General features: G+C 28.7%; 1 protein-coding gene across 26 annotated transcripts in view; it reads left to right on the forward strand.

Moving 5' to 3' along the window:
• LOC148234084 (coiled-coil domain-containing protein AGAP005037) overlaps nt 1-24,643 on the forward strand; it is a 278,647-nt gene that overhangs the window by 110,866 nt on the left and 143,138 nt on the right. For all 26 annotated transcript variants that reach the window (XR_015809854.1, XR_015809853.1, XM_088187296.1 and 23 more), the window contains one exon: nt 22,912-23,024. Coding sequence is in view for 19 of the 26 variants with exons in the window: in XM_088187296.1 (XP_088043422.1) it covers nt 22,912-23,024 (113 nt within the window). In the remaining 7 variants the exon portion in view is untranslated. The remainder of the gene's footprint in view (nt 1-22,911; nt 23,025-24,643) is intronic.

Genomic DNA, 24,643 nt, shown 5'->3' on the forward strand with positions numbered 1-24,643 from the left:
CATAATAGTTTTTAACGTCAACTTTAATTTGTTTATATTGTATTATAGTGTTTGTTCTTTGATTTAATGGATTTTTTCGCAAATATAATAAAACATTTTCTTGCAAATTATTGTCTTAAAGGCATTAGTAATAATTTTAGTTATTTCATTATCAGCGCACTGTAGGGTATTTGCCAAATCTAGGCGGCCAAAATTATTAGTTGATTCAATGAGTACTTTTTTTTAAAATGCATTACAGAAAAAAACTTTTGATTTAATTTTTTTATTTTTCATGCAATATTATTTTTAAAAGTATGTTAAGTATTTCTTATATTGTTAAACCGATGGAGAGGAATATCATGGTTCCTCGTTGGAAACTATTTCTTGTTCCTCATCTAGATGAGGTTCAGCTGAAAGCAACGTGGCTACCGCTGTTTTAAAAAAGAGTTTACTTTTTTGTTATGTACTGGTCGCAATGATCTGAACTTAGTAATAGTCTTTTTAGCACATCCATATTACAAGATACTCGGGCAAAATTTTACCGATATAAATTCTATTAGAAGTCGATAAACTGACCTATTAGAAGCAACGTCTTTTCTATTACCACGGGCCCATGTATTAATATTTTATGCATTGTAAGTATTATTGGATTGCACGGGTACAGCTGAACATAGAGCTTTGTAGTTTGCTTAGAATAAGCAGAAAAAAATTTTATTTGCACTTTATGCCCACTTGATACTTCTAAAATAAATTGATTTTCAAAAAATCTTTCAAGGGTGTTGCCATCCATTTGTATTGTCGTAAGACGGTTTAAGTACATCGACTATTAGATCCATCTTCATTAGGAATTCTGTATTTGTATCTTCTTATGCTTTACTAATATTTTTTCACATTTTGTTTTCAGTTGCCATTTTTTAGCATGTAATTTATAAAACATGTGTAAGATAGAACTTTAAAAACGGATTCTAAGATGTAACATTAAAAGTCTAAATTATTATTATAAAACTAAAAGTACTTCATGACTAAAAAAAAGTAAAAGACCTTGGAAGTTATACCATTGAAATTTCATTATAAAAGTTATATGCGGGTGGTATTGTACACCTTTCCATCATACATGATGAGCATCATTATTTGCCTAACTGTCGTGCGAATTTCGTGTTAAACGTAAAAATAATTGTATAGGTCGCATATATATTTGCTGTTTTTTTAATAAGAATAAGTATTTGACCATCATTTTATCCATACTCTGTATTGTTTTTATTTTTAAAATGTGCATATTTCGTGATTTTTTCAATTTTTTATTTTATTTTATTGGTATGTGATCCACAATTTTATGTTCACTGATTTTACCGCGGTGAAAATATTAATACTAAATCACAAAAATTTTACGTTAACACGTTGACTAATTAAAAATACTCTAATTTTCGCGGCTTTTTAAGAATGATGGTATAAAATGTTTTAAAAACAGCAAAAATCCGCAGTCAATTTTACATGTATCATAAAAAAAAATACATGAGCTTCATATTGTATTTAAAATCAATACTAAAAAGCTTTGAGAAATGTAACTAATTCACTTCAAATTAGAAAATAACATGAAAAAATAGTACTTAATCAAAACGTTGTTTAGTATTTATTATGACAGCTATATGTAAAGTAGAAACATTTACCTGCTTTATCATAATCAATGGTTTGCATTTTTAACTGTATTCAAATATAATAATAATAACTGTCGTTAAGTGAAACGACGCGTGCACTCGAAGGGATGACTTACTTCCTACCGATCTTGTAGGAATTATTGATTGTCATTTGTACAATTATCAGATTTATTGAGCAACCTTTTATTTTTAAATGCGTCAAAGTTTTTGGCCGCATAGATCGAGCAAATACCCCACCGTGCGTCGTGGTAAAATATTGAATGCATATATTTATTAATTATATAATAATTCCATGATACTTGCTCGAATTAAAGTCGTGAGCATTATACTGAAATGATTTGTGCAAAGCAAATATCACATAATCACGAGTGCGTAGTGTAGTCGCGTCTTTTCAAACTATAGTAACACTAATATTAGTGCAATGGATACATAATACCAATTAATTAATTTTAAATTGTTCAGGTCGCTTCGATATATTGTATATTTTTCGGCAGTGCCGATCGATGATTTTGAGAAGGACGTTTGTAAAATGGCCGATCTTTGATAGATCCTTCTAGAAGGCGTCGGAGCTTGTTCTCGAGGTGGTTGATCAGACAGAAAGCGAGGTATAAATCCGTTCAGTGAAAATATAGTCCGAGTGTTGAAGTGCAGTAGAGTCGAGTGTGTCGAGTGTGGTTTTGGCACCGCGTTATATTCACAGACGAGTATGTCAAACGAATTCCTACCCCGCACATTGAAGGGGGTAGCAGAAATGCGGCGTCATTGTGGATAGCTGCTTAGGTTTGCGAGCATAGCTCGCGGTACTTCAGATGCTGTGTCTCCTGACTGATGTTGTATATGGGTCGCTACAAGTTTTGAAAATGTCCGAGAGTAAAACTGATCGGATCCCAAAATTAATGAAGAGTGTAAAACGGAAAAATCTAGAAAAACTAAACGAGCCAGTCCTGTAAAGGAAAAGAGCAAAATCACGGATTATTGGCTAAGATGTAGGTCAAGAGAAAACACAATCAGGAAAGGAAGTCAACCCGCCCCCAATTTTTCTACACGGAGTTTATAATATGAAACCACTTTTTGAACATTCGAGACGAAATGAATCAAAAAAGAAATAACGATATTCATAGTAGAACTAGAGCAAGAAGTCAACAGCAAGACATAAATAAAATCATAAGTATGCTCAACACTGTAATAAAATTCGAACTGCTGCGTAAACGAATAGAAATACCGCATTACATGCGCTGCCAAAGGTACAGACACACCAAAACGTCCGCAACAGCAATTCACGCTGCGTTAAATGTGCAGGTGAATGTGCAGACGCCGGCGTAGTGGGAACGCTCGTTACCGAACGTTCCCACTGCAACGGCGCCGATACTTTTTAAGATAGAGAAGGCGCTGTACTTTGTGTCTTATGCAAAGGCAAACACTCGGACAACTACAAAAACTGCGTAGTCTAATAAGAAATAAAGGCAAGCAAATTTACTGCCATGAGAGAGAAAATAATATCGAACTCAACAACCGTCGAAAACTTATCAAAACCCCAACCCGGAGTTAATTATGCTAACGCGGCTAAAAACAAACTAAATGAAAATACAGTCAATACATCAAAGAATTAATCGACGATGTATAAGCTTGAAGACATGATGACACAGATGGACTCCATGCTAAATGTTCGAACACTGGGCATATCTAAGATTTAATGAATATCTGCTCAATTTTTAAAATTAGCATTTTGGAACACCAATGACAAGAAGCTACTGAAATGCACAGAGCCATTAAAATAAGCGCAGTTTACTGTCTTCTATAACACAAAATCAAAACAAAAGACTTTGAAGGCTTTTGCCACATTCTTGGTCACACTGCAGGGGACTACACTGCTAATAAGCAGGGGCGTATATTCAGGGCGTGCTAGGTGTGCGGCGCACACCCGCAAAACCATCTAAAATATAAATTTAGAAATTTTGAAAATTTAGGGCGTAAAGCGACATCATTTTGCATACAGTAGTATGCAAAATTATAAAATTTTAATATGCAGTGTATAGTATGCATTGGTATTTGTCATTCGCTCTGAACGTTTTCGCGCGAGCGATCGTTTTGGAACAACACATATAACGCGCCGACCTTGTGCGCGGCCGCCGACTAAAGTAAATTGTTCCGAGATTTAACGGCTGAAGTCGATCTGTCGGCTGGCAGCGCTCAGTAGTAAAATTGGTCTCGAATTTGGTGCGCGTCGCTGCTTTTTTATTACATTATATCACAATAACAGGTCACTCATTTTTTATATTTTGGCGTAAAATAGTTTATTATCTTATTTACATATGATCAATATTTAATTTTCTATTCTAGATTATATTTTTTTATTTACCCTAATAATGATGAAGAATACTGTTGAAGATATTTTGAATATCCATTTTCAAAAAGAAGTTATGAAATTAAATTGAAGATAATCAAAATTGGCAAACCACGTCCACCTCTTCCCAATTTATTTATGGTTTGCAAGCCAAAGTACTCGAAGTTTATCTATTGGCCATTTTTACACACAGCTATGCTCATATGTTGAATTTAACATTACAACAAGGTCTTTGCAATATAAAAGTGTGCAAATCATTCTTTCAAACTTTAAATGGATTGTCTGCATTCTTTTCGAAATCTTCCAAACGAATAAATGCTTTACAAGAGTTTGTAGCTAGAAGACTTCCTTCTGTTACACCTACAAGATGGAATTATACATCACGGTTAAGTAACACAGTGCAAAAATACAGAAATGAATTTACGGACTTTTTACGAGACGTCGTGAAAAATTGTGAACTATGGGACCCCGACACTGTAATAAAAGCACGAGGTTTTCTTAGCTTTTTGGAAGATTTTGAAACAAGAAAACTTCTCCACATATTTTCAAACCTTTTTGGAAAAACTGATGTGTTATACAACATTTTACAATCCAAATATTTTGACATATTATATTGCTGTAAGAAAGTTACCGAAATTTTGCAACAACTCAGACATGAACAGGAAAATAATTATGAAACATTATGGGATTCTTATGTAACGGAAGAAAATTATCCAAGACTGAGTAATGATTTGCTTGTTGAAGAAAAGCACGCGTTTAGCCAACTATTTAATACAATAGTTGATAATATATGTAAGCAAATTGAATACCGTTTTTCTTCAATGTCCAAATTGGAATATTTTCACCTTCTGGAGAAAGAAAAATATGAGCAATATAAAGGAAAATTTCCAAATGAATTACTTACCAAACTGCAACAGTTCTATGGAACATTATTTGATTATATAAGTTTAAAAAATGAGCTTGCTGTTCTTTATCATTTACCTGAATTTGCAGAGAAATCTGTTCATGAGCTTGTACAATTTATGAAAACAAATAATCTTGAGTCAGGTTTTCAGGAAATAGATAAATTAGGCAAACTAATAATAACTCTTCCAAGAAGTACTGCTTCAGCAGAACGTTCATTTTCTGCTCTGAAACGAATTAATAATTGTTATCGAAGTACCCAAGGCCAAGAAAAGCTATTTGGCCTTAGCTTGATTTCAATAGAAAAAGAGATCCTTATGGATATTAAAAAGAAGAGCACTTTTTATGACAGCGTGATAGAAAAATTTATGATCAAAGAAAGAAGATTAGATTTTATATATAAATAATTATAATTTTATGTTTATTGGAAATTTGATATTTTTATATAATAATATTTTAGATTAGGTTTGATGTTTATTTATTTATTTATATATGGGAAAAAGCTGTAAGGCAGTTTAGGCATGCCAAAACCTCGGCTAATAAAAATGAAAAAATGTACGTTTTTTTTTATTTTTTATAGCACACCCAATATTAACACCCACCGTACGCCACTGCTAATAAGCACACATGGTGAGGCTTCAGACTGGTTACTTCACGCAGTAGGGAGCTTCTCAAAGCAATGAATAACAATATCATCCAGAAGCATGCATGCTTCTAAATCAATTTATACCTGAAGTGATTATACCGGGGACACAAATTTTGTCAAAGTCCAAACCTTGGTTGCAAGCGCGAAAATGAATTGGAACAAATTGAGATGTCTAGTAGAGGAGAGGATCAGACTTAATGTATCATTAAAAAACATAGAAAAAATAGATCAAGCAAATATCTCAGGCACCATACAAAACGCAGCTTGCGGTGCCACCCCAAAACGTAATGAGCAAAATGCCGATGGCAATGTTCCACTGTATGTAAAATCAAAAAAAGGAGAAAAAAGAAAGCTAAAAAGAATGCGGATGCAATTAAGTGATAAAGTTATGAAAAACAAATTTAATAGAGTCGCAAAATAATTGAAACAAAGTTTAAATGATTTAAAAAAATTAAGCAGTACAGGATAATCTAAAAACTTTACAGCAAACGAAGCCACAAACCACCCTCTTTGAAAGGCAAAAAAATCCAAAAAAGATAAAATATGAAAATGAGCAAAAAACAACAAAGAAAAAGTTAATTGAAGGCTTTAAAACTATTTTCTGCGTCAGAGAATAAAGAGTATTTATCAAAGAATCTGCCTTATTTTTTTATATAAAATAAACTTGTCTAGAAATCGTCAAATCTTGTTTAAGCCATATTTCATGTACATGGGTAGATAACTACTTTTCAATGGGTTATTATCGCGGCGGTTTTTTTTTTTGTTATTAATTCATATACCTTTTTGAAATAAAAAGGTATGGTTAATGAAATATTATGTGGAAAGTTGCAGTAACCTCTTCGTTATTATTTGCTTATCTTTATGTTATAAAGAGTGCTTATAATTATCTTATAAAAAGTGACAAAAATATCGTAATTAAATAAATCAGCAGTCGGATAATAAAACTTCAACAAATGGTAAATAACCCTTCGACAATTCGCATTTCATGTACTAGGGATTTATTTCCCTCTCTAATCTAAATTATATAATATATTTAAGCTTGTATTAGAATTAAACCATTATTATTTAATTAGCATCAATTCATATGAATAAACATATTGTTGTACAAAATACAACTTAATGAATAATTAAATTAATCGATTATCCTTGACAAGGTACATGCTTCTAAATAAATTTATACCTAAAGTGATTATATTATATTTACATACACAGACACACATATATACATATGTATATATATATATTTAGTTAATTTATTTTCAATCTATTGGGTTTATTTATTTATTTTAAGACTAGAATAAAATTTTACATTGAATAATAAGTGGTTCTAAACGTTAGTGATATTTTATAATTTATTTAATGCTCCAAATGTGTAAAGGGGGATTATTTCTTTCGGGCGATATATTACACAACACTTCTATTTACCAATAACACATTGCGCTTCAAATGTGACTGTACATCCGTTACAGTCAAATAAAATAATCCTTTCATATGTATGTATATGAATTATTATTATGTTTGACACTGTTGTGTCAGTTACACAAAATGAAAAGTTTGTCACGTCGCGCAAAAGTTGAACGTTCTATTGTATATTTAAGCTTTTGTATGTATAATACCCACCATTTATACTCAATTAGCGCTATGAATTAAGAGTACAATTCATATAAATTGAGTCAGAGTAAAACACAATTCTGTACGATTGAAATGTAGTTTAATACACAGTGAAATTTATCACGCAGTATGGTGTATTTTATTATTAGACTAAATACTTAATTGAGGTTAAAAGCTAATTGAATCAACAAGCGGGTCGTATATATTTTATATATAAAGGTCCGTTTTATAAATATATATTTTTATTTATGTTATGTAGTCCTAATTTAAGATACATATGTATGTTAATATATTAAAAAAATAAACTTAGAAATTTGTAGAAAATATAAAAGTAACTTTGTCCAGCATTACTCAATGGGGCTCGTTCATCCGGGGGGATTTAGCCCTTCATATAGTGATACGATCAATGCCTATTTTGAGTTCGATAGGTTGTCAGAATATGACATAAATTATTTAATATATTATTAGGTTATTCCGAAATAATTGTCGTAGTATAATGTCGTATAAATGGTTATGAAAAGGCGACTCAGATTCAAGATCCAGAAGCTTCTGGGATATGCAAATACGCGCCGACTTGTTTTCTTCGATTAATTTGTGTGGAACCATACACCTTGCTTCCAAACCTTCCCTACTGTGTCTATGCACTGTTGAATCTGGTTTATTTTCTCGACCAGGCAATATATAATTTGAGTAAGATTTGCTTTCATTTCTGCAGCCAGAACATTCTTGCTATCGTAATTTTCCATTAAATTTTTTTAAACCATCTTTGCCATTTATAAATGTTTTTGGTGGACGTTGTTGCCGAATTATTTTGAGAAATTTATAAACCATGCAATTTGAATAAATTATTTACTTAGTAAAAATTATTCAATCGTAAATTTTGTTGCCAATTTTTTTTTAAATATTGAAATGTAGAGTCCAGATGTGGACCAACACAGATATAACCAAATAATTACTTAGGTAGCAACAGCCGAAGCATGACTGATTGTTAAAACTTGAATTTAACAAAAAAATACATACCTAATACAATGCGTGATGTCTCTCTTGTAAAATATTAAATCTCCTAAGCGTTTCCATGGGAGTTCAGTAAATCAGATGTGTCTTTAAAATAGATTATCCATATTCACATAGACATACCTATCTTTAGAATGAACTCGTATTCCTTTTAAATCCTATTCTAATATTCAATGCTCAAACATTCTTGTGTCAATGTCTTGCATTTTGCTTTACAAATTTCAACGCCTTGTTAAAAATATAGTTAGATAAAATTTAAATTTGCAAAAATCAATTTAGAGTATGAGAATTGTAGGAAAAATTGCAATATTGTAATCAACGGTAATTATTTTTTTAAATTACTTATTTAATAAAAAATTTCCTTCAATGTCACACAAAAAAGATCAATGAACCAAGAATTACTCCTGAAACTTTTAATGAAAACGGTAATGTTTACTCTTTTGAGTATTGCGACCCATAAACAACAAAAAGTTGATGGTTGCTTTTCACAGATTACTATATGTTTTTTGCAAAGGTATTATATGTAAATTTTCTGATATTATTTTTGATCGTTAATCTTAATCGATGAAAAGTATTGCTGTAATTTTCCTTTATCGACTTTTAAAATAATTTATCAGGATTATTAATAAGCATATTGAAAATCCCAATAGAGATAAACTCGAAATAGTCGACAGCTCAACTTAGTAAAAGAGACACATTATCTTTCGTATCTATAAGCTGTATATTCATTAATCTATTATTAGACCTGTGTCGGTAAAAATTAACGTGAGTCATACGTAATAAATTCAATACATAATGATCAAAATTAAAAGTGAAATGAAGAAGGGATTGGAGTGTCACCACTTCAGTTCTATCGATGACGTTTCCTATATAGGGTCTAATGATGGACTATTAAAAACGGAGTATTAATTTTTAAGTGGTGTTGATAGAGAGCTTGAAACTATGTATGAATTATATATATTACTGGGAAAAATAAATATGTATGGGATGGATAATTGTAGTTATTGTAGATAAACTATACATTGATAGAAGTGAAAGGATAGCATTAAAACAGATTACTCACAGTAATGAGAAAAATGACAAATATAGAGAAATTTAATACATTGTTTTAAAAAGACAATGTTGATTTTAACTTAAAATTAAAAAAAATGTACGAAACATAGTGCTTTAGTTTTTTATACATTTAGCTCACTAAGCGGATTCTTAATATATCATATAATCAACGAACGTCCGCTGTTACGTAAACGTTGTTAAAACTTTGCTAACTTATTTGCTAAATATTCATTGAATCAAAAATAGCCTAACTTGCTTCCAACGCTTCGAACTGAATATAAATTATGACGAACGCCATTTATAATTGGAACAACTCTATTGAACCGAAAAACACACGTCTACATAAAAAATAGGCATATAACAATATTTCTAATAGTAATACTTGTATTATCAATATTATTAAATACTTTTAAAATTAAATATATAATAAAATTGTAATTACATATAAAATTTATATAAAAAATTATCTAGGATGAAAAATATGTTATTTATAAACACAAAAAAAATAATCTGCAATAGTATTATATTACCCCATTTTAATTATTGTGTAATAATATTAGATATGTTTAATAAATGAAATGAAATGATGTTGCAAAAATTACAAAATAGGTCAATGAGAGTTGTTTTAAATATAATAAATATACTGGTTGTAGAAGTATGATTGATGAATGTTCAAGAAATATTGAAGATTAATGTTTTAGTATTTATATATAAGTTAGAAAATAATATGTCCAAAGTATTTTAGTTACATATTTTCGTAATTTGCTGAAAAAATGCTTCTAAATATTTAAATGGATTAATCAAATTTCTGCAAACGATACATGCGATATGTGTAAAGTATTAGAGACGGATTGATTAGTAAAATTGCTAATAATTAATTACTTCAGGGAAATTTAATATGCATAGTAATAAGCTTTTAGGTTGAAATTTATCATGTATGTAAATACCACTTTGCCCTGAGTTACCAGTTTAATTTTAATCGTATTTTCTAAATATGAAATACAAATATGCTAATTATTTCTATGAAAAATGCCATTTAAGCTGTCGAGAGTTAGTCATTAATGCAATTTTTAATTTTCAGATAGATTTCGATAACGATATTAAATATTGCTTAAAATTTATTTATGTTATTTAAGTGACAAATTATATATACTCTTTGTTTAATCATTACATTCGTCACTTTTTCCTGTTTTAAATTTACGGCATATTATCATTTGTGTCAATGTGATTCAAAAAATACATTTCAATTATGTAATTTTATATTTCATTTTCCGCTCTGTGAAATATTGTTTTTTTTTTGATATATCAAGGTCCGAGAGTTAGACTGAGCAATATTTTAAATATATGTAATTTAATTGAATACAAATTTATATCGGTAGATTGTAAAATATGCCTTTATTTTAAGTTTATAAAATTCGATAGAGAGTGTAGGATTATCATTTTACTGCAAAATCCATTTATCATCAAAACTATTTTCAACTAAAATCTACAAAAATTACTCTGAGCGGCCACATTATTGCCTTAAAAATATTTTAAGTATTCCCGAAATCAATGTCGTTTTCTTAAATTTAAGTCGTGCTTTGGCCGTTGATAATATATTTGAGTAATTTATTTGTGTTCGTGCACATATTGAATCTACATTTCGATATTTAAAAACATTGAAACCCAAAACAAACCTTGAAACACAATTGAAAACCCTAAGGGTGGCTTTTCTATCGTGTCTATATGATCTATCGGGATAGGTAATTTAAAAAAATTCAGATACGATTATAGTTTAAATTATAACGAGCGCAATTTCTGTAATGCGAAATGCTTTGGAGCTTTATTGTGTCCAGCCATTGCTCCAAGCGGTTTTTGTTGTCGTAAAAGCTTAACTTATAAATGAGTCGTTTCTGTTCCGTAACTTAGCATAAAATTTTCTTGGTTTTCATGCGGCATCTATTTGTCTGTCTTGAGTGGTCAAAAACTATTGGATTACTAACGCCTGACTTGCTGGGCGTACTTCGACTAAGATTCGACTAAGCTATTGGGATTTAATTTTAAATTTTATAAATAGAGATTTATGTTATCACACATTTGAAACATTGCCGGTAACACAATCTAACAGTAGCTGGATGTTTGTTGTGATACACATGTCGAATCTCTCGGTTTTGTGTATATAAAATCCGGTGTTTGTGGGTCGTTGGACGCCAGCTGAACGCATTTAGAAACATCTGAGAAGCAATCAAGTATTTTGGTCCATATAGCTTCTCGCTTCTAGACGAACACGTAATAATAACGATGCTATAGCATAAACAAAACCAGAGTAGAGGAAAAGCGCTGCCAACATTGTTTTCCGAAAAAAATTTCATCTGAAATTTGTGTCAAACTCATGTGAAGGTTCCGACCTCGAAAACTTCTCTACGGAATGTTAGAAGTTAAAATTAAATTTGTGTTATCAATATGTAATTGAAAATTACACTAAATAATGATATATATATATAATATAAAATTAGATATTTAACCGAAATGTGGTTGTATTTCATATTGAACGACCTTAATATCTTTACTTTTGCAAGAGGTAATCATTTTGTTAGCCCAATTTAAATCGGCCGTGACAGTGACATCGTTAATATAAATTAATCTCTGATTTAACCCTTATTAGATAATCGACATTTGTAGTGAAAATGTCTTTTACATTATTTATCAATGCGAATAAAATTAATGTAGGCTTGTATATTTAATATTTAATGGCTCTGGAATAAAATTAGTGTCATTGAAAAATTCTTGAAGCAGTTATTTTACAATATATTTAGTAATAACACAGTACATTTTTATTTGCCACATACAGAGCCGTGTAAAGAAAAAGCTGCGCCCGGGGTAGTGTAGCATGTTTCGTTATGTATTATTGATAAAACAATGAGATAGATATATGAAACTGTAATTTTCGTTATTTGATCTGTAAATTAAATAAAACTGGCTTTTGATTAATATGCCGATTTATATGTTAGATCTTGTATAGAAATATACCAAAAATTTAGAATAACGTAATTAAAAAATAAGAAGTAGATTTTTATAATCTACCTATAGCAAAGGCCCTCTTGTTATGACTTCAGGAAACTTTTCACCAAGAACCGCAAAATTTTATTTTATTTTAATACTAATATTAACAGTGTTATATATATTTTTTAATTTTGACAGTCACATGTGATAACAAATCTATTTTATTTTAAAGTTTGCTTTTCTTGTCTTCAATGAGGCAAAATCTTTTTTAATTTTGTCGATAACTAAATAAATAAAAAATATACACAAATTGCTCAGTCTGTCGTGAGCCATTGATGCTCTTAAATGGTTTTTGTCTAGTTAAATTTACTAAATGATGCAAATATGTTTTTCTTAGTCCAAGGTGACCTCGCGTACAGCACTTAGCGGACCTAGACCCAAACACCACCCCCCACAAGCTATCCTAATCCGCCAACTACCAATCACATCCTCATCCATTACCTCAAATCTGCTCCAACCACAACTTTAATTTAACAATCATCAATAATCAAACATCCAAAAAAAATAGGAACACCAAAAAATATTTGTGTTTGATACATAGGAGTCGCTACACAATTAACTTTCTTTTGTACAGAATCAATCAATATCTTCTTTACACATCAGATGCATTATTTTATCATTAATAAATAGTTCAATCCTAAGCACAATCCTAGGCATAATTTGAAGGGCAAATAATGGACATGCTTTCAATCTATCGATTAATTGATTTTTATAATTGCAAATGAAAGAGTTTTAACGCGTCGTGAAACTTTAAAAGCCAAAAGTGCAAGACATAAATATTGCTATGTTTATTTATTTATTTATTTATTTATTAAAATTATAACCATCGTGACCTGACAGGCAAACCAAATGCGTAACGATAGTCAAAAGTACTAATACATCATAATACATACAAATATAAACAAGACAAAACAACAGACACAAATCATCTCAACAGGTGTGCATTGTCCCATACGAACTGAACCAAAACTCCATATGTGCAAGAGAAAATGTCAATATTACTATGGACAGAATTGAGCAGATAAATAGCCTTGGCCAGAGAAGAGTTGGCAAGTGCTCCAGTTCTACACTTAACAGGCAAGAATAGTGGACGCGACCGAGAACTATAAGCACCTTCAGGAGCCCACATTTGAAGCTGCTCGAGCACTGAAGGATTGTCTACGATGCCCTTGAGCAATTTCCAGAAGTGTTTAATTACATAAACACTTCTGCGAGTCGACAAAGAAACGTATCCCAGGGCTCCCAAAATAAAAGCACTGGGAAACAAGAACGGATAATACCCGTATTCCTTCAAGTATAAATATCGAAGAAATTTACGTTGTACTTTTTCCAGCTTCAATTCATTCCATTGATTCATTACGCCTGGGATCCAAATGATGGAGCTAGTTTATAGTATGCTGCGGACTAGAGTATCATAAAGAGTGCGCAATACTAAAGTATTCCTGAAGTAACGCGCATTTCTCAAGATAAAACCGAGCATTTTTAAGGATTTGCTACGAGTCTCTGCAATGTGCTGGCTAAATTTCCAGCGTTCTTCGAAAGTCACTCCTAAATCCTTAGTTGAAGAAAACCTTTCCAGAAAATATCCGCCTAGATGGTATGAATATTTTGCCGGCGTTAATGACCTTGAAACTGAAATTGTGTGACATTTCTTTACACTGAAAGGCAATTGGTTATAGCAAGACCATTTCCATATAGAGTTGAGATCCTCCTGTAGGTCGAGGGAATCAGAAATCGAATGCATTTTCTTGTAAATTTTCAAGTCATCTGCATATAATAAAAAATCTGAACGCTCTATTGCTGTTTCTATGTCATTAATGAACAATAAAAACAACAATGGACCAAATTGGATCCTTGAGGTACTCCAGTAGGGGTCTTATATCGTTCTAAAAAGGAGTTATTATACTTGACGAATTGATATCTATTGGTCAAGTAATTTGAGAATAGATTTATGAGATCTTCAGAAAACCCGAAATTAAATAACTTTTTTACAAGTAAAGCACGGTTAACTTTATCAAATGCTTTTTCAAAATCTTAAAGTAGCTTCGCCAAAACCTACATCGATAGTGTCTACAATTGAGGTTTAATAATTTGAGTCATTTGCGCACTGTGAGCATTCTGTAGTTAAGTTGAAAGAAATGGAAAATGCTTTATATGTAAATCATTTTACTGACTTTAGTTACTTAATTTTAAATGTAATTCTTAGCGAGTTATTTTTTTTCTAGATGTTTTACGGCTTTGACATGATAGTGTATTTCTTAGTATTTAACTATTAAATTAATATATTTTTTACTGTCAATAGCATTTGATGAGCCCTATAACGTCAAATTATTTTTAGCACAATAAAAATGGCGATTGTTATTTTCTACAATATAATTCGAATTTGACGCTTATTTTGCACGACTCTGGCCATGTGAATAAAATATGTAAAATTATAGACTAATAAGTTATTTTTTTATAATTAAAGTCTGTTTAATCAGCTGATCAAAATATTTGCTAAAACTGCATCTTTATTACTGATTATGGATATATTATAATTCCATTATTCCCGAAATAAGCATTTAAAAAAAAAACTATTACATATTTGGATTATATAAATTAATTGCAACTAATTGATGTCTAAGCATATTAATATATAAAAATGTGGTTAGTTTGACATGAGATGATAGAATTATCCCAAAGTGGCCAAATTCGATACTATGTAACCGTTAAATGATCGTTTATATCGAGACTTGAGCCGGTGTCGAGAAAATTCATAATTAACGTCTCGGAACGATACATATAGTCTTCGACCTAGTAAACAACTTGGTCTGGGATTAAATTACAATAACAATCAATGTTAATTATACTAGTTATTTAACGTGTAAGATAAGATATTCATATTGTTTATTGATAACTTTGTTTATACATCACATTCTGCGAAATTCTATTATGAAACTGAATAATAATACATTTTATTATTAAATCTTTCTCATTAAAAAAATTTTTAGATGTAATCTTATTTTCTCTCCTCTCCATAGATTTACGTTTTTCGTGTTTAGATCTTTTTAAAGGCGTTTGCTCAAAGGCGAGAATTGATTTGACGCACATGTTTTATATTTTTAAGTTAGTTAAGTTTTTATTAATAGTTGATTATTGTTGTTGATTATTATGATAGTGTAGTTTAAAAACAGAAAGTGTCAGTTTCCTGCTTCGTTTGCGACAATTGTATAAAAGGATCTAATTGGAAATTATCACAATGAAACTGTCTGTTATTTGCGTCCGTCATTTCGTTACACTAGTCATGACTGCAATTTGCCATAAGTTATTAAAAATTAAATGTACACAAACTGATTGAGCTTTTATTCAACTTGCTTCAAATAGTTGTGTTTTTGGTACGTTGTAGTTTATTAATATGATTTAGCTTAACATTTTATTTATTTACTAAAAAAACCCAGATTTTTTCATCTTTGAGGTACATTTTGTTATAAGCTAATGCTGAATCATTATAGCAATGATAACATATTTTATTTAGATAATAACTAACGATATTTTTATTGAAAACATAATTTCAATGTAAAATGCAATTCTGGGCTTACTTTATTCTGGCACAGATTCAAGAAAGAGATACAATTAAAATAAAACATTTTCAATCTTGCCTTGCTGGTTTTACATATTCTCAATGAAATACAAATTCTATCAGCTTTCAAGTAATAGAACTAACAAGATGGCGGTAAAAATTGTGATTTTTAGCGCTAATAAAACTTATATATTAAAATATACCATATTATAATAAATATTTACAGATAAAACCGTAAAATTGCAACGACAACTATTCGGTAGTGGTTAAACTAAAATATTATGCAACTGACGTTGCAACTGACTCTAGCTGGTTCGGAACTTGGCTAAATAAAATATTTTTGCAATGCAGCAGGTGGCGTTACTGTAAATTTTATTTATTCTCGTCTGGAGTGCATCCAGCTTCCGTTACCGACAGTAGAATAAATTTTATAGTAGTGCATCGGACGCACGAGAGATGGACGCGATCCCTAATAATAATAAATAAAAACGCTAAAGTGAAAATTATTACTTTTATAAATATAATAACTTTAAATTATATTAAATTTATTAGTTTATTTATTAATTTTTATAATTAATGTAATAATATACAACAAATTTTTATTTTCAGATGTACATTTAAAATAGTGCCCTTGTTAGTGAGTGCAAACATGTTTTTGCTGCATTTTGGATGATAACCCATAGTTACTATTTAATACTGACATATTATCATATTATGGTTTAAGATATAGATAAATTATATTTAAAGATGATTTAAAAATGCTTATTATATTTACCGAGAAACCGATTTTTTTTATTGTAAATTTTGCACAATACATGCTTATATTTTTAATTATAATTGAGCATCATTACTTTTTAAGTGAGATGCCAATTTTTTAATAAGCTTTTGTATTTTCTTTAAAGTTAGCATCAGTTTTATTACTCTATCAATACGTATTTGAATTTTGATTTTTGTATTATGGAAATAGGGAAAATACTCAGTGGCAAAATGGTTTTTCTTTATCTTCAACTCAATCTGATATACCTGTTAGACGTGACAAATAATAAATGTAAAATAGTAAATTAGTATATACAATTAAATTAGTATTAAATAAAATAAATTATATTTTGTAATTTTAATATGGAGAGGCATACAATAGAATGAGTTCTTTACATGCCAATACCATAATCAAACTTGCTTATTGTTTATGTATAAATATATTGTAAATTAATAAATAAAAAAAAAAAAAATCTTACTAGTTATATGAATAAAAAACATCATATATGAATAATATGTGTTATTTAAAAATTATACAATAATTAAAATTAATTTTAAAATGATGAGCTTGAGAGAACTGGAATTTTTGTTTATAAGTGATAAATACTTTGTTGTGTACTAGATATCTGCATGTTTATTTTTATAAAGCAACGTTGATTGGTTGTAATTAATTATTTTTCTGCAACTATATTTGTGTAATTATTATAAATTCAAATCCTTTTGCCCGGTGGTAAGCAGTCGATGACTTAGGAGTGATGTTCGAACAGATGGGGATTTTTTATGTTATGTTTTAGGAAGCTCGGCTTTGTCATGCGGAGCGTGTGTGACTTTAATAATTTAATAATTTTAGCTTAAAGAGTCATCAAATATGGCTCTATTATCTGGAATCAAAGTACTCTTTGCTGTTGGAGAAAGTTCAAAGAAAATTTATTAGGTATCTTTACATAAAGTAGTACGAGTCATATTCGTATTTATAGCCTAGTACCATTTTTATAGGAGCGTTGAGATACAATTCATTGCATTTTTGCAGTAGCGTCTACTCAATGAAGTACCTTTTAAAGTTGCTATAGGGCAGTGTTGACAACTCGTCTTAGGCCCTTAATAAATTTATTTTCATTATCAATCATTTTGTTCACGACTCCTCAGATTTGATTGCAACTTTGACGTTCCTTAGAACAAAGTGTACCAAATCTAGAATTGCAAGGGAAAACTAACACAATCAGTATTTTAATTAGTAGTATTTTCGCACTCAATATATGATCCCAAAGTTTAATGATCACGTCAGCGACCATTTACAAAAAAAAAATATTTAATATATCATTTTTAAAATTTAGCTCTTGTAAACGAAATTATTATTTTGCGATGTGATTTTTCTTTGAAACACAGATTTTTTCAATGAGCAAAAGCTAATTTTAATTTTTTTTTAATAATTAATAATGTGTTTGATTTTACTATGAATTTATTTTTACTCCTTGATAGATATAATTTAAGTGCGATATGTTATAATAAATTTAGTTTTGCATTAACTGAAAAATGTTTTATAATTAATATTAATAGAGTTGTTTAATGTTTATAAATTATTCACGGATTTTAGTGTAATTAACCACTACGAATACATTTTTAATAAAATATGTATAATCTCTACTGGATTCAATGCATTTTTGTTATAACGATCGATAAGATTATTTAAAAAAATGCTAAAACTTTATTAATTTTTATTTTTGTGAGTAATGAATATTAAGTAAAATATAATAAAATAAAATAACATAACCTATGTCAATAATGCAACGAAAACATTTTCACGCCTGCTAACAGAGGGCTGGTTTTAATGCACCAGAGTGCATATAAAATTAAATATTTATCTATAACTGGCAAATAAATTGCTCAATTTATTTAATTATTAATGAAATTATTTATAATTTTTGCAGAACGTACTTATTTTTATTTTTTATTAAATTAGTTGTATTATTAATTTCCGTAATGTATCTAGCTTCCCCGTTTTACCGGTAGATGCTGCATCTGAAAAATTTTCAGAGTAGTTTGGTGCACGATTTTCAATAGAAAAATATACGTTTCACGATAAATGCCCCATGAATCTTTTGCTCAACGACAGATGGTCTGGGCGACAATTGTCCCATACGCCATTACGCCCAGTTGACAATTGTCCCATATGATATAACGCCCGCAAATAAAATGTCGAGAATGATTTTTTTCAATAAATAATTTTTAGCCTAAAACTATCTAAAAAAATATATACTATAGTATAATAAATATTAAAATATAATATGAGACGATCGAAATCTTAACTGTAATTTTACAAATCTATCTAGTAAGTATTTTTCATTAAAAATCAAGTTATATGCCCCAAGTTGTCTTTTAAATACAAATGTTTTTCTTAACTTGAACTATTGGATATTTTGAAAGCTTATAGAAAAAAATATGTTTTTTTAAATAATATTTTTTTATTACAGCTTAGCATAAAAGTGTTATGCGATTTTGCTTAACCTTCTAGAACAAACTATCTGAAATAAGTGTATTCTAATTTCCAAGAAAACGAAGGATGCAAAACACATTTCAAGTTTCAGTTGCAATAAGTGGATTTGCTTATCGCAAAGTACTATTTATTCATCGTCACGTATTTCCTAAAATGGATATTTGTTGTCAACCTCAACCTCTTTAAAGACAATTGACAAGCACTATATTGAATATATAAAGATAAGCTTTTCATCGAATTTATTCATAAAAAAAATCATTCTGGACTTTTTGTTTGCAGGCATTTTATCATATGGGTTAATTGTCGCCTTAGCTAAATGTTGTGGAGCCAAATATTTATGATTTTTTTACAAAAAAAATATATTTATATGCAAAAAATGTTGTAGCTGTAATAAATTTAAAAAATCTTCAGACAATATTATGATACACTCAATTTATTGATGACTTTTAATAATACAATGAGATGTAATAATAAACAAAACTTTCTGATGTATCTTTGTGCATCACAAATCGTCCCTATATTAATCATACACATGAGACATTAAACTAATGCTATTTATTGTTTAAACTAAACTCTATTTTCAGTATTATTGTTTCATTACATGCAAAAGCTCGATGAACATTTCACTCGAATCGATAAATGTAAGATGTGCAAAAGCGATGTTCACGGATGTTAAAGATAAGGCAATTTATTAGCTTCGTTGCTTACGTTAACCTGTTGAGCTCATAAGAAACACGCTCACTTGTTTTTTTTATCTAATGTGATACGTTTACCACGAGTAACTGAAAATAAAGGTAACAAATAAGTTAAGAGAGATGTTTCTTTTATCTATTTACAGATGTGTGACATCTTTAGATGCTGATCAATTAAGTGTAATATTAATAATTGTATGTGTACTGAAAAAACGGTGAAAGAAAACATTTCTACATACAATAACTGTATGATTATCAAAACACATAATAATAAAGCACTCAATTCTATTATATTCGATTGCTTTAATTTCTGCATTTCTTCAAGTTAAAAAATTACAGTAAAACTGACTGTGCTATCAACGTGTTTTTATTATTTTTAAGCAACTTGTGTTTTATCTTTAATCAGTAATAAGGTTGGAATTATAATTGAATTGTACTATTTATTCGATCTTGAAATATCCAGTGAAATTTTTATGTATTATACTCGTGTATTATTATATAGCTAAAATTTAATCTGTCAGTTATACACATTGTACTATTATATTATATCTGATCCTCTTGTATCCTATCAACCCGATCAAGCTCAAGACAGGAATTCGTTGAAAGTTGTGTTATTATTCACCGGTATTTTCGCATCTAAAATCTTAATCATGGTTTATATGGTGCTTCTCGAATTTCTTCGCGAAAGAGCTTTGTTTTTGAATGATGTAGACGGCGAGAAATTTCTCTAAGATTCTCATTATACACCTCTAATAGTTGATATAGTACTCGTATATTTACCCACTCGAAGTTGATACTTTGCAACATAAGCCACAGCGCCGGGAACTTATCAACAGAGATAGAATTCTTGCGTTTAAGCGGAAGCTGATTATTAAAATTAAAACCAAAGTTCATACTTTAGTTCGATTGTAATTCCATAAGTGCAGTGGATACTTGAAGTCTTTGTTATAAATAAAAATTATTAAAAATGAATTTAAATTTATTTATCAAATTTTAAGGTGGGATTAAGCTAAGCTTTCAGCTTTATAGCAGAGTTATTTGATATTTATGCAAATATTTATTTAGGAAATACACATTTTATGGTGCCGATGCGTTATTAACTCTTTGACAAAATAATACATTAAGCGTATCTTATAAACCAGTGCTCATTAACCTTTTATCTTACATTGTATACCAACACTTTCACTAAAATTCCGTGGAATATTATAAGTAAAAATATACATTAAAATGTGCATATACAGAACTGACATTAAGATGTATGTTCACGATTAAATAACTTTTATTTAAGTTTTATATACAGCTGTGTGATAGTATTTTAGTGTTAAAAGATTAATATATTATCTATTTGTGAATATCGTTCTTTCAATTGCATTTTTATTTTATTTAGAATTGTACGTTTTGATAATTTTAATATGTACATATATTGTAAAAAAATATTTATCTTGTTATATGTTATAGTATTTTACATAAAATTTTAATAATCTTGTTGTTTTATGTTATATGAGAATTGCACAAAAATATCTGATATTAATGTTTCAAAATTTTAGTTTTTCTTTAAATTATTTTTGCACTATAAGAACACGTTTTGTTTTAAAAATATTACTTTTAAAATTTTGTAAATAACCCTTATAAACAATTTAAAAAATTACCAGTTTTTGAATGTGACCCGCAGTCAAATTTCGCCCGACAGCAACTCTGGTCAAGACCTTTAAAACACAATCGCTTGTCATTTTTAATTAAAACCAGTGTTAAAAGACTTTGCTTACATAGATATGTTGTAGAAAATGTAAGTAAAACTGCATTAGCCTTGTCGAAAATCTAGGGATATTCTTTCTTAATTGAAATCCAGAAATCAGCCAATGATATTTCGGCGAAATTGAGTCTTAGCATCCCGTCGTTTCTCAATTCAATATATTCATCTCGAATTTGAAGAGTTAGTACTTCTGTTTAATTTTCGCCATCGACCTGAAAAGGATTTAAAATCCAATCGTATTAATTGTGTAAAAATAGTGAGCAAATTTATTTTCAAGTGTAATTGGAGCCTTATTTCTTATAAAAATATAATAAAAAATAATAAAAAGGGGCTTCAAATAATGTTAATTTAAAAATATATGTTTTTTAATTCTATCATGTCTGGAAAATTATAATTAATAATTAATATAATCATTATATTCATTTCTGATCAAATATAATGTGTCCAAGCTTTTCCTAATCTCAGTAATAATTATCGATGTGATTTAAAACCTAAACTGCGCATTTAAGAGTAGTTTTTAGTCAATTAAGAAGCTGACAAAATTTTTCTATTAAACAATATTTTTAAATATTAGTTAGTGTAATACTGAAAAAATGGAATTAATTATTATAAATGCGATTTTATTTATGAGTATATTTACATTATAAATTACCCTAATCTCATTGAATATCAATGTGAAAAGTATTCTGTATTATATTGATACACTTCCGATATTTTTCTCATTATATCATGCATTATGCATCTAAAAGTAGTATGAATTGAATTGAAACGCTTACCCTATTTTTCTCATAAACGATATTTTTAGGTAAAGTTTAATATTCCGCAAATTAAAAACGATTCTTTTGAAGTATATCAGAATACTATAAGATCAAAATTAATAATTATGTAATATTTAACAAATTTTTTTAACCTTAATGATTATTATCGATGTAATTTAAAACGCGATTGAGGCAGTTAAAAATAGACCGAATTTAATTGAAACGCTTATTATATTTTAATTTTAAGCGATATATTTTAGTACAAGGAAATATGTTTTTATACTTCAATAGGTAAAGTTAAATATTCCGCAAAATTAAAATTATTTTTATACAATATATCGGAATACTAGAGAATAAAAATACTTATTGTATACAATTTAAAAAGCTATTTATAACTTTAATGATTAATGTTAATGTAATTGTCAGAATTAAATTAATAAACATTTTTTTAATATATCACTTTGTTTGATAAAAATACTTTTTTTTAATAAATCTTTATATTTTAAAAAATTATCGTCATTCACATAAAAGTAAAATAATCTATTCATTAAGGATTAAATTTATATTATTATTATGTATATACTGAAGTTTAGTTTAACTAGCTTTAACTGTGTAATAGAGGTACTACATATGTATATTTATATTTTTTCAGCAAATTCAGGCGAAAGTGGTGGAAGATCAAGAACTACAAGGAGGGACGACCCTAGAAGACACACTTTGGGAGGAGATCTTTTACGAACGATACCACAACACATCGACCCTGAGGTAAGTCTTTTTTATATATATTTATATATTTATTTTTAAAATTAAGTGACCATCACACGAGTGTATATTAAAATTTACGTATAATATGTACTGATCTACATATGTAACATGCGTCTCATTTATTTTCCATGTCATATGTACGTGTATTTATTAGGTTGCATTGTGAAAATAGTGAAGTGATATGTGTTCCTTAATATGTAATGTAATTGCAAGATAATATTTGATTGCGACATTATATAATTATTTTTAATATGCATTCATTATTACCTTATTTTTTTTAAATAATAAACGTTTTTTGATTGCTGCGTCAGAGAGCTCCGTGCTTGATATTCTTGTATAATACTATATAGGTTATGTATCAGAGCCGAACTCATGGCACATGCGCAAAATGCATTCTGCCCGGAAGTTCGTACGAACGTTCGGGGATAACATTCGTCAGCCCATATATTTAATAAATATTTGATAAATAAAAAAATCAAATTAACAATATGGTTTTCTGTTAAAATGTTTATAAAACATATTTTTATAATGCTTCGTGAATTTTATGGATTTATGTGATTTTTCTTGAGAACTATATTTTCAGTTCCTCATTACGTTTTACACAATGAATTATAATAATTATTAGGTGAATTTTTTTGTGTACATTTCCTAAATTTTTTTATCAATTTTGAAATAAATAATAAAAAAAAGTTCTCTGATGATTTTCTTCAATACCAAAATTTGTAATATTTGTTTAAATTTTATTATTTAGATTATTATAAATTATGCTCTTAATAATTTTTAGTTTTATTTGTATTTTTTTGTATTAAATAAAATTATACTATTAGTTGTGGATAATTAATTCTAAAACTCTACTTTTTAGCCTATTTAATTAGTTTGGAACAATGTTCTTATGCTATAAAACACAAATATATTTTCTTAATATTTTAGAATTTATTTAAAAAAATATTTAAAATAGTAAAACTATTTACACAGATTTAATAATTATTATTTGTACTAATACAAATTATGCATTTTTTATTAATATTATACCTTACTAATAGTCCCATTAAAACTATTTATGATTAAGTGATTAATTTGTAGATAAATAACACTAAAACTCACTGGATTATTAATATGGAAAATAAATGTAATATATTTTTATATTATCTTAAAATTATTAACAATGCTTAAACATGTTTAAAAAATAGTATTTAGACCAGTGCTCGGCAACCTATGAGCCGTAGGTCACCAAATTACCCGTTTGATGATTTTAAATGACCCATTTGAGTTCTCCAGATAGTATTTTGTGTTTTTAATATATGTAAATGTGCGGGATTACGTGTTACGATGTTGCGACCAGATCACATATAGGGTTGTTATGGCCAAATACGTTCACTCTACGGAGTAGTTTTCTTAATAACCACATTTTAATTATTTTAATTCGCAGTCAAAAAAGGCTGCCGAGGCCTAATTTAGACAAAAACAAATAATTTTTACAATTTTTAGTTGTAGATTGCTGCTATAAATGCAATTTTATGTTGATAAATAATTTAAAAATTTACTAATTTGCCTATGTAAATAACATGGAACAATATCTTGATGTAAAGTTATTCTAAATTATGTTTATATGATTTTAA

The sequence above is a fragment of the Plectrocnemia conspersa genome, unplaced genomic scaffold (assembly GCF_051122295.1).
Source record: "Plectrocnemia conspersa isolate PC_06_02 unplaced genomic scaffold, ASM5112229v1 ptg000006l, whole genome shotgun sequence".
Classification (NCBI taxonomy): domain Eukaryota; kingdom Metazoa; phylum Arthropoda; class Insecta; order Trichoptera; family Polycentropodidae; genus Plectrocnemia; species Plectrocnemia conspersa.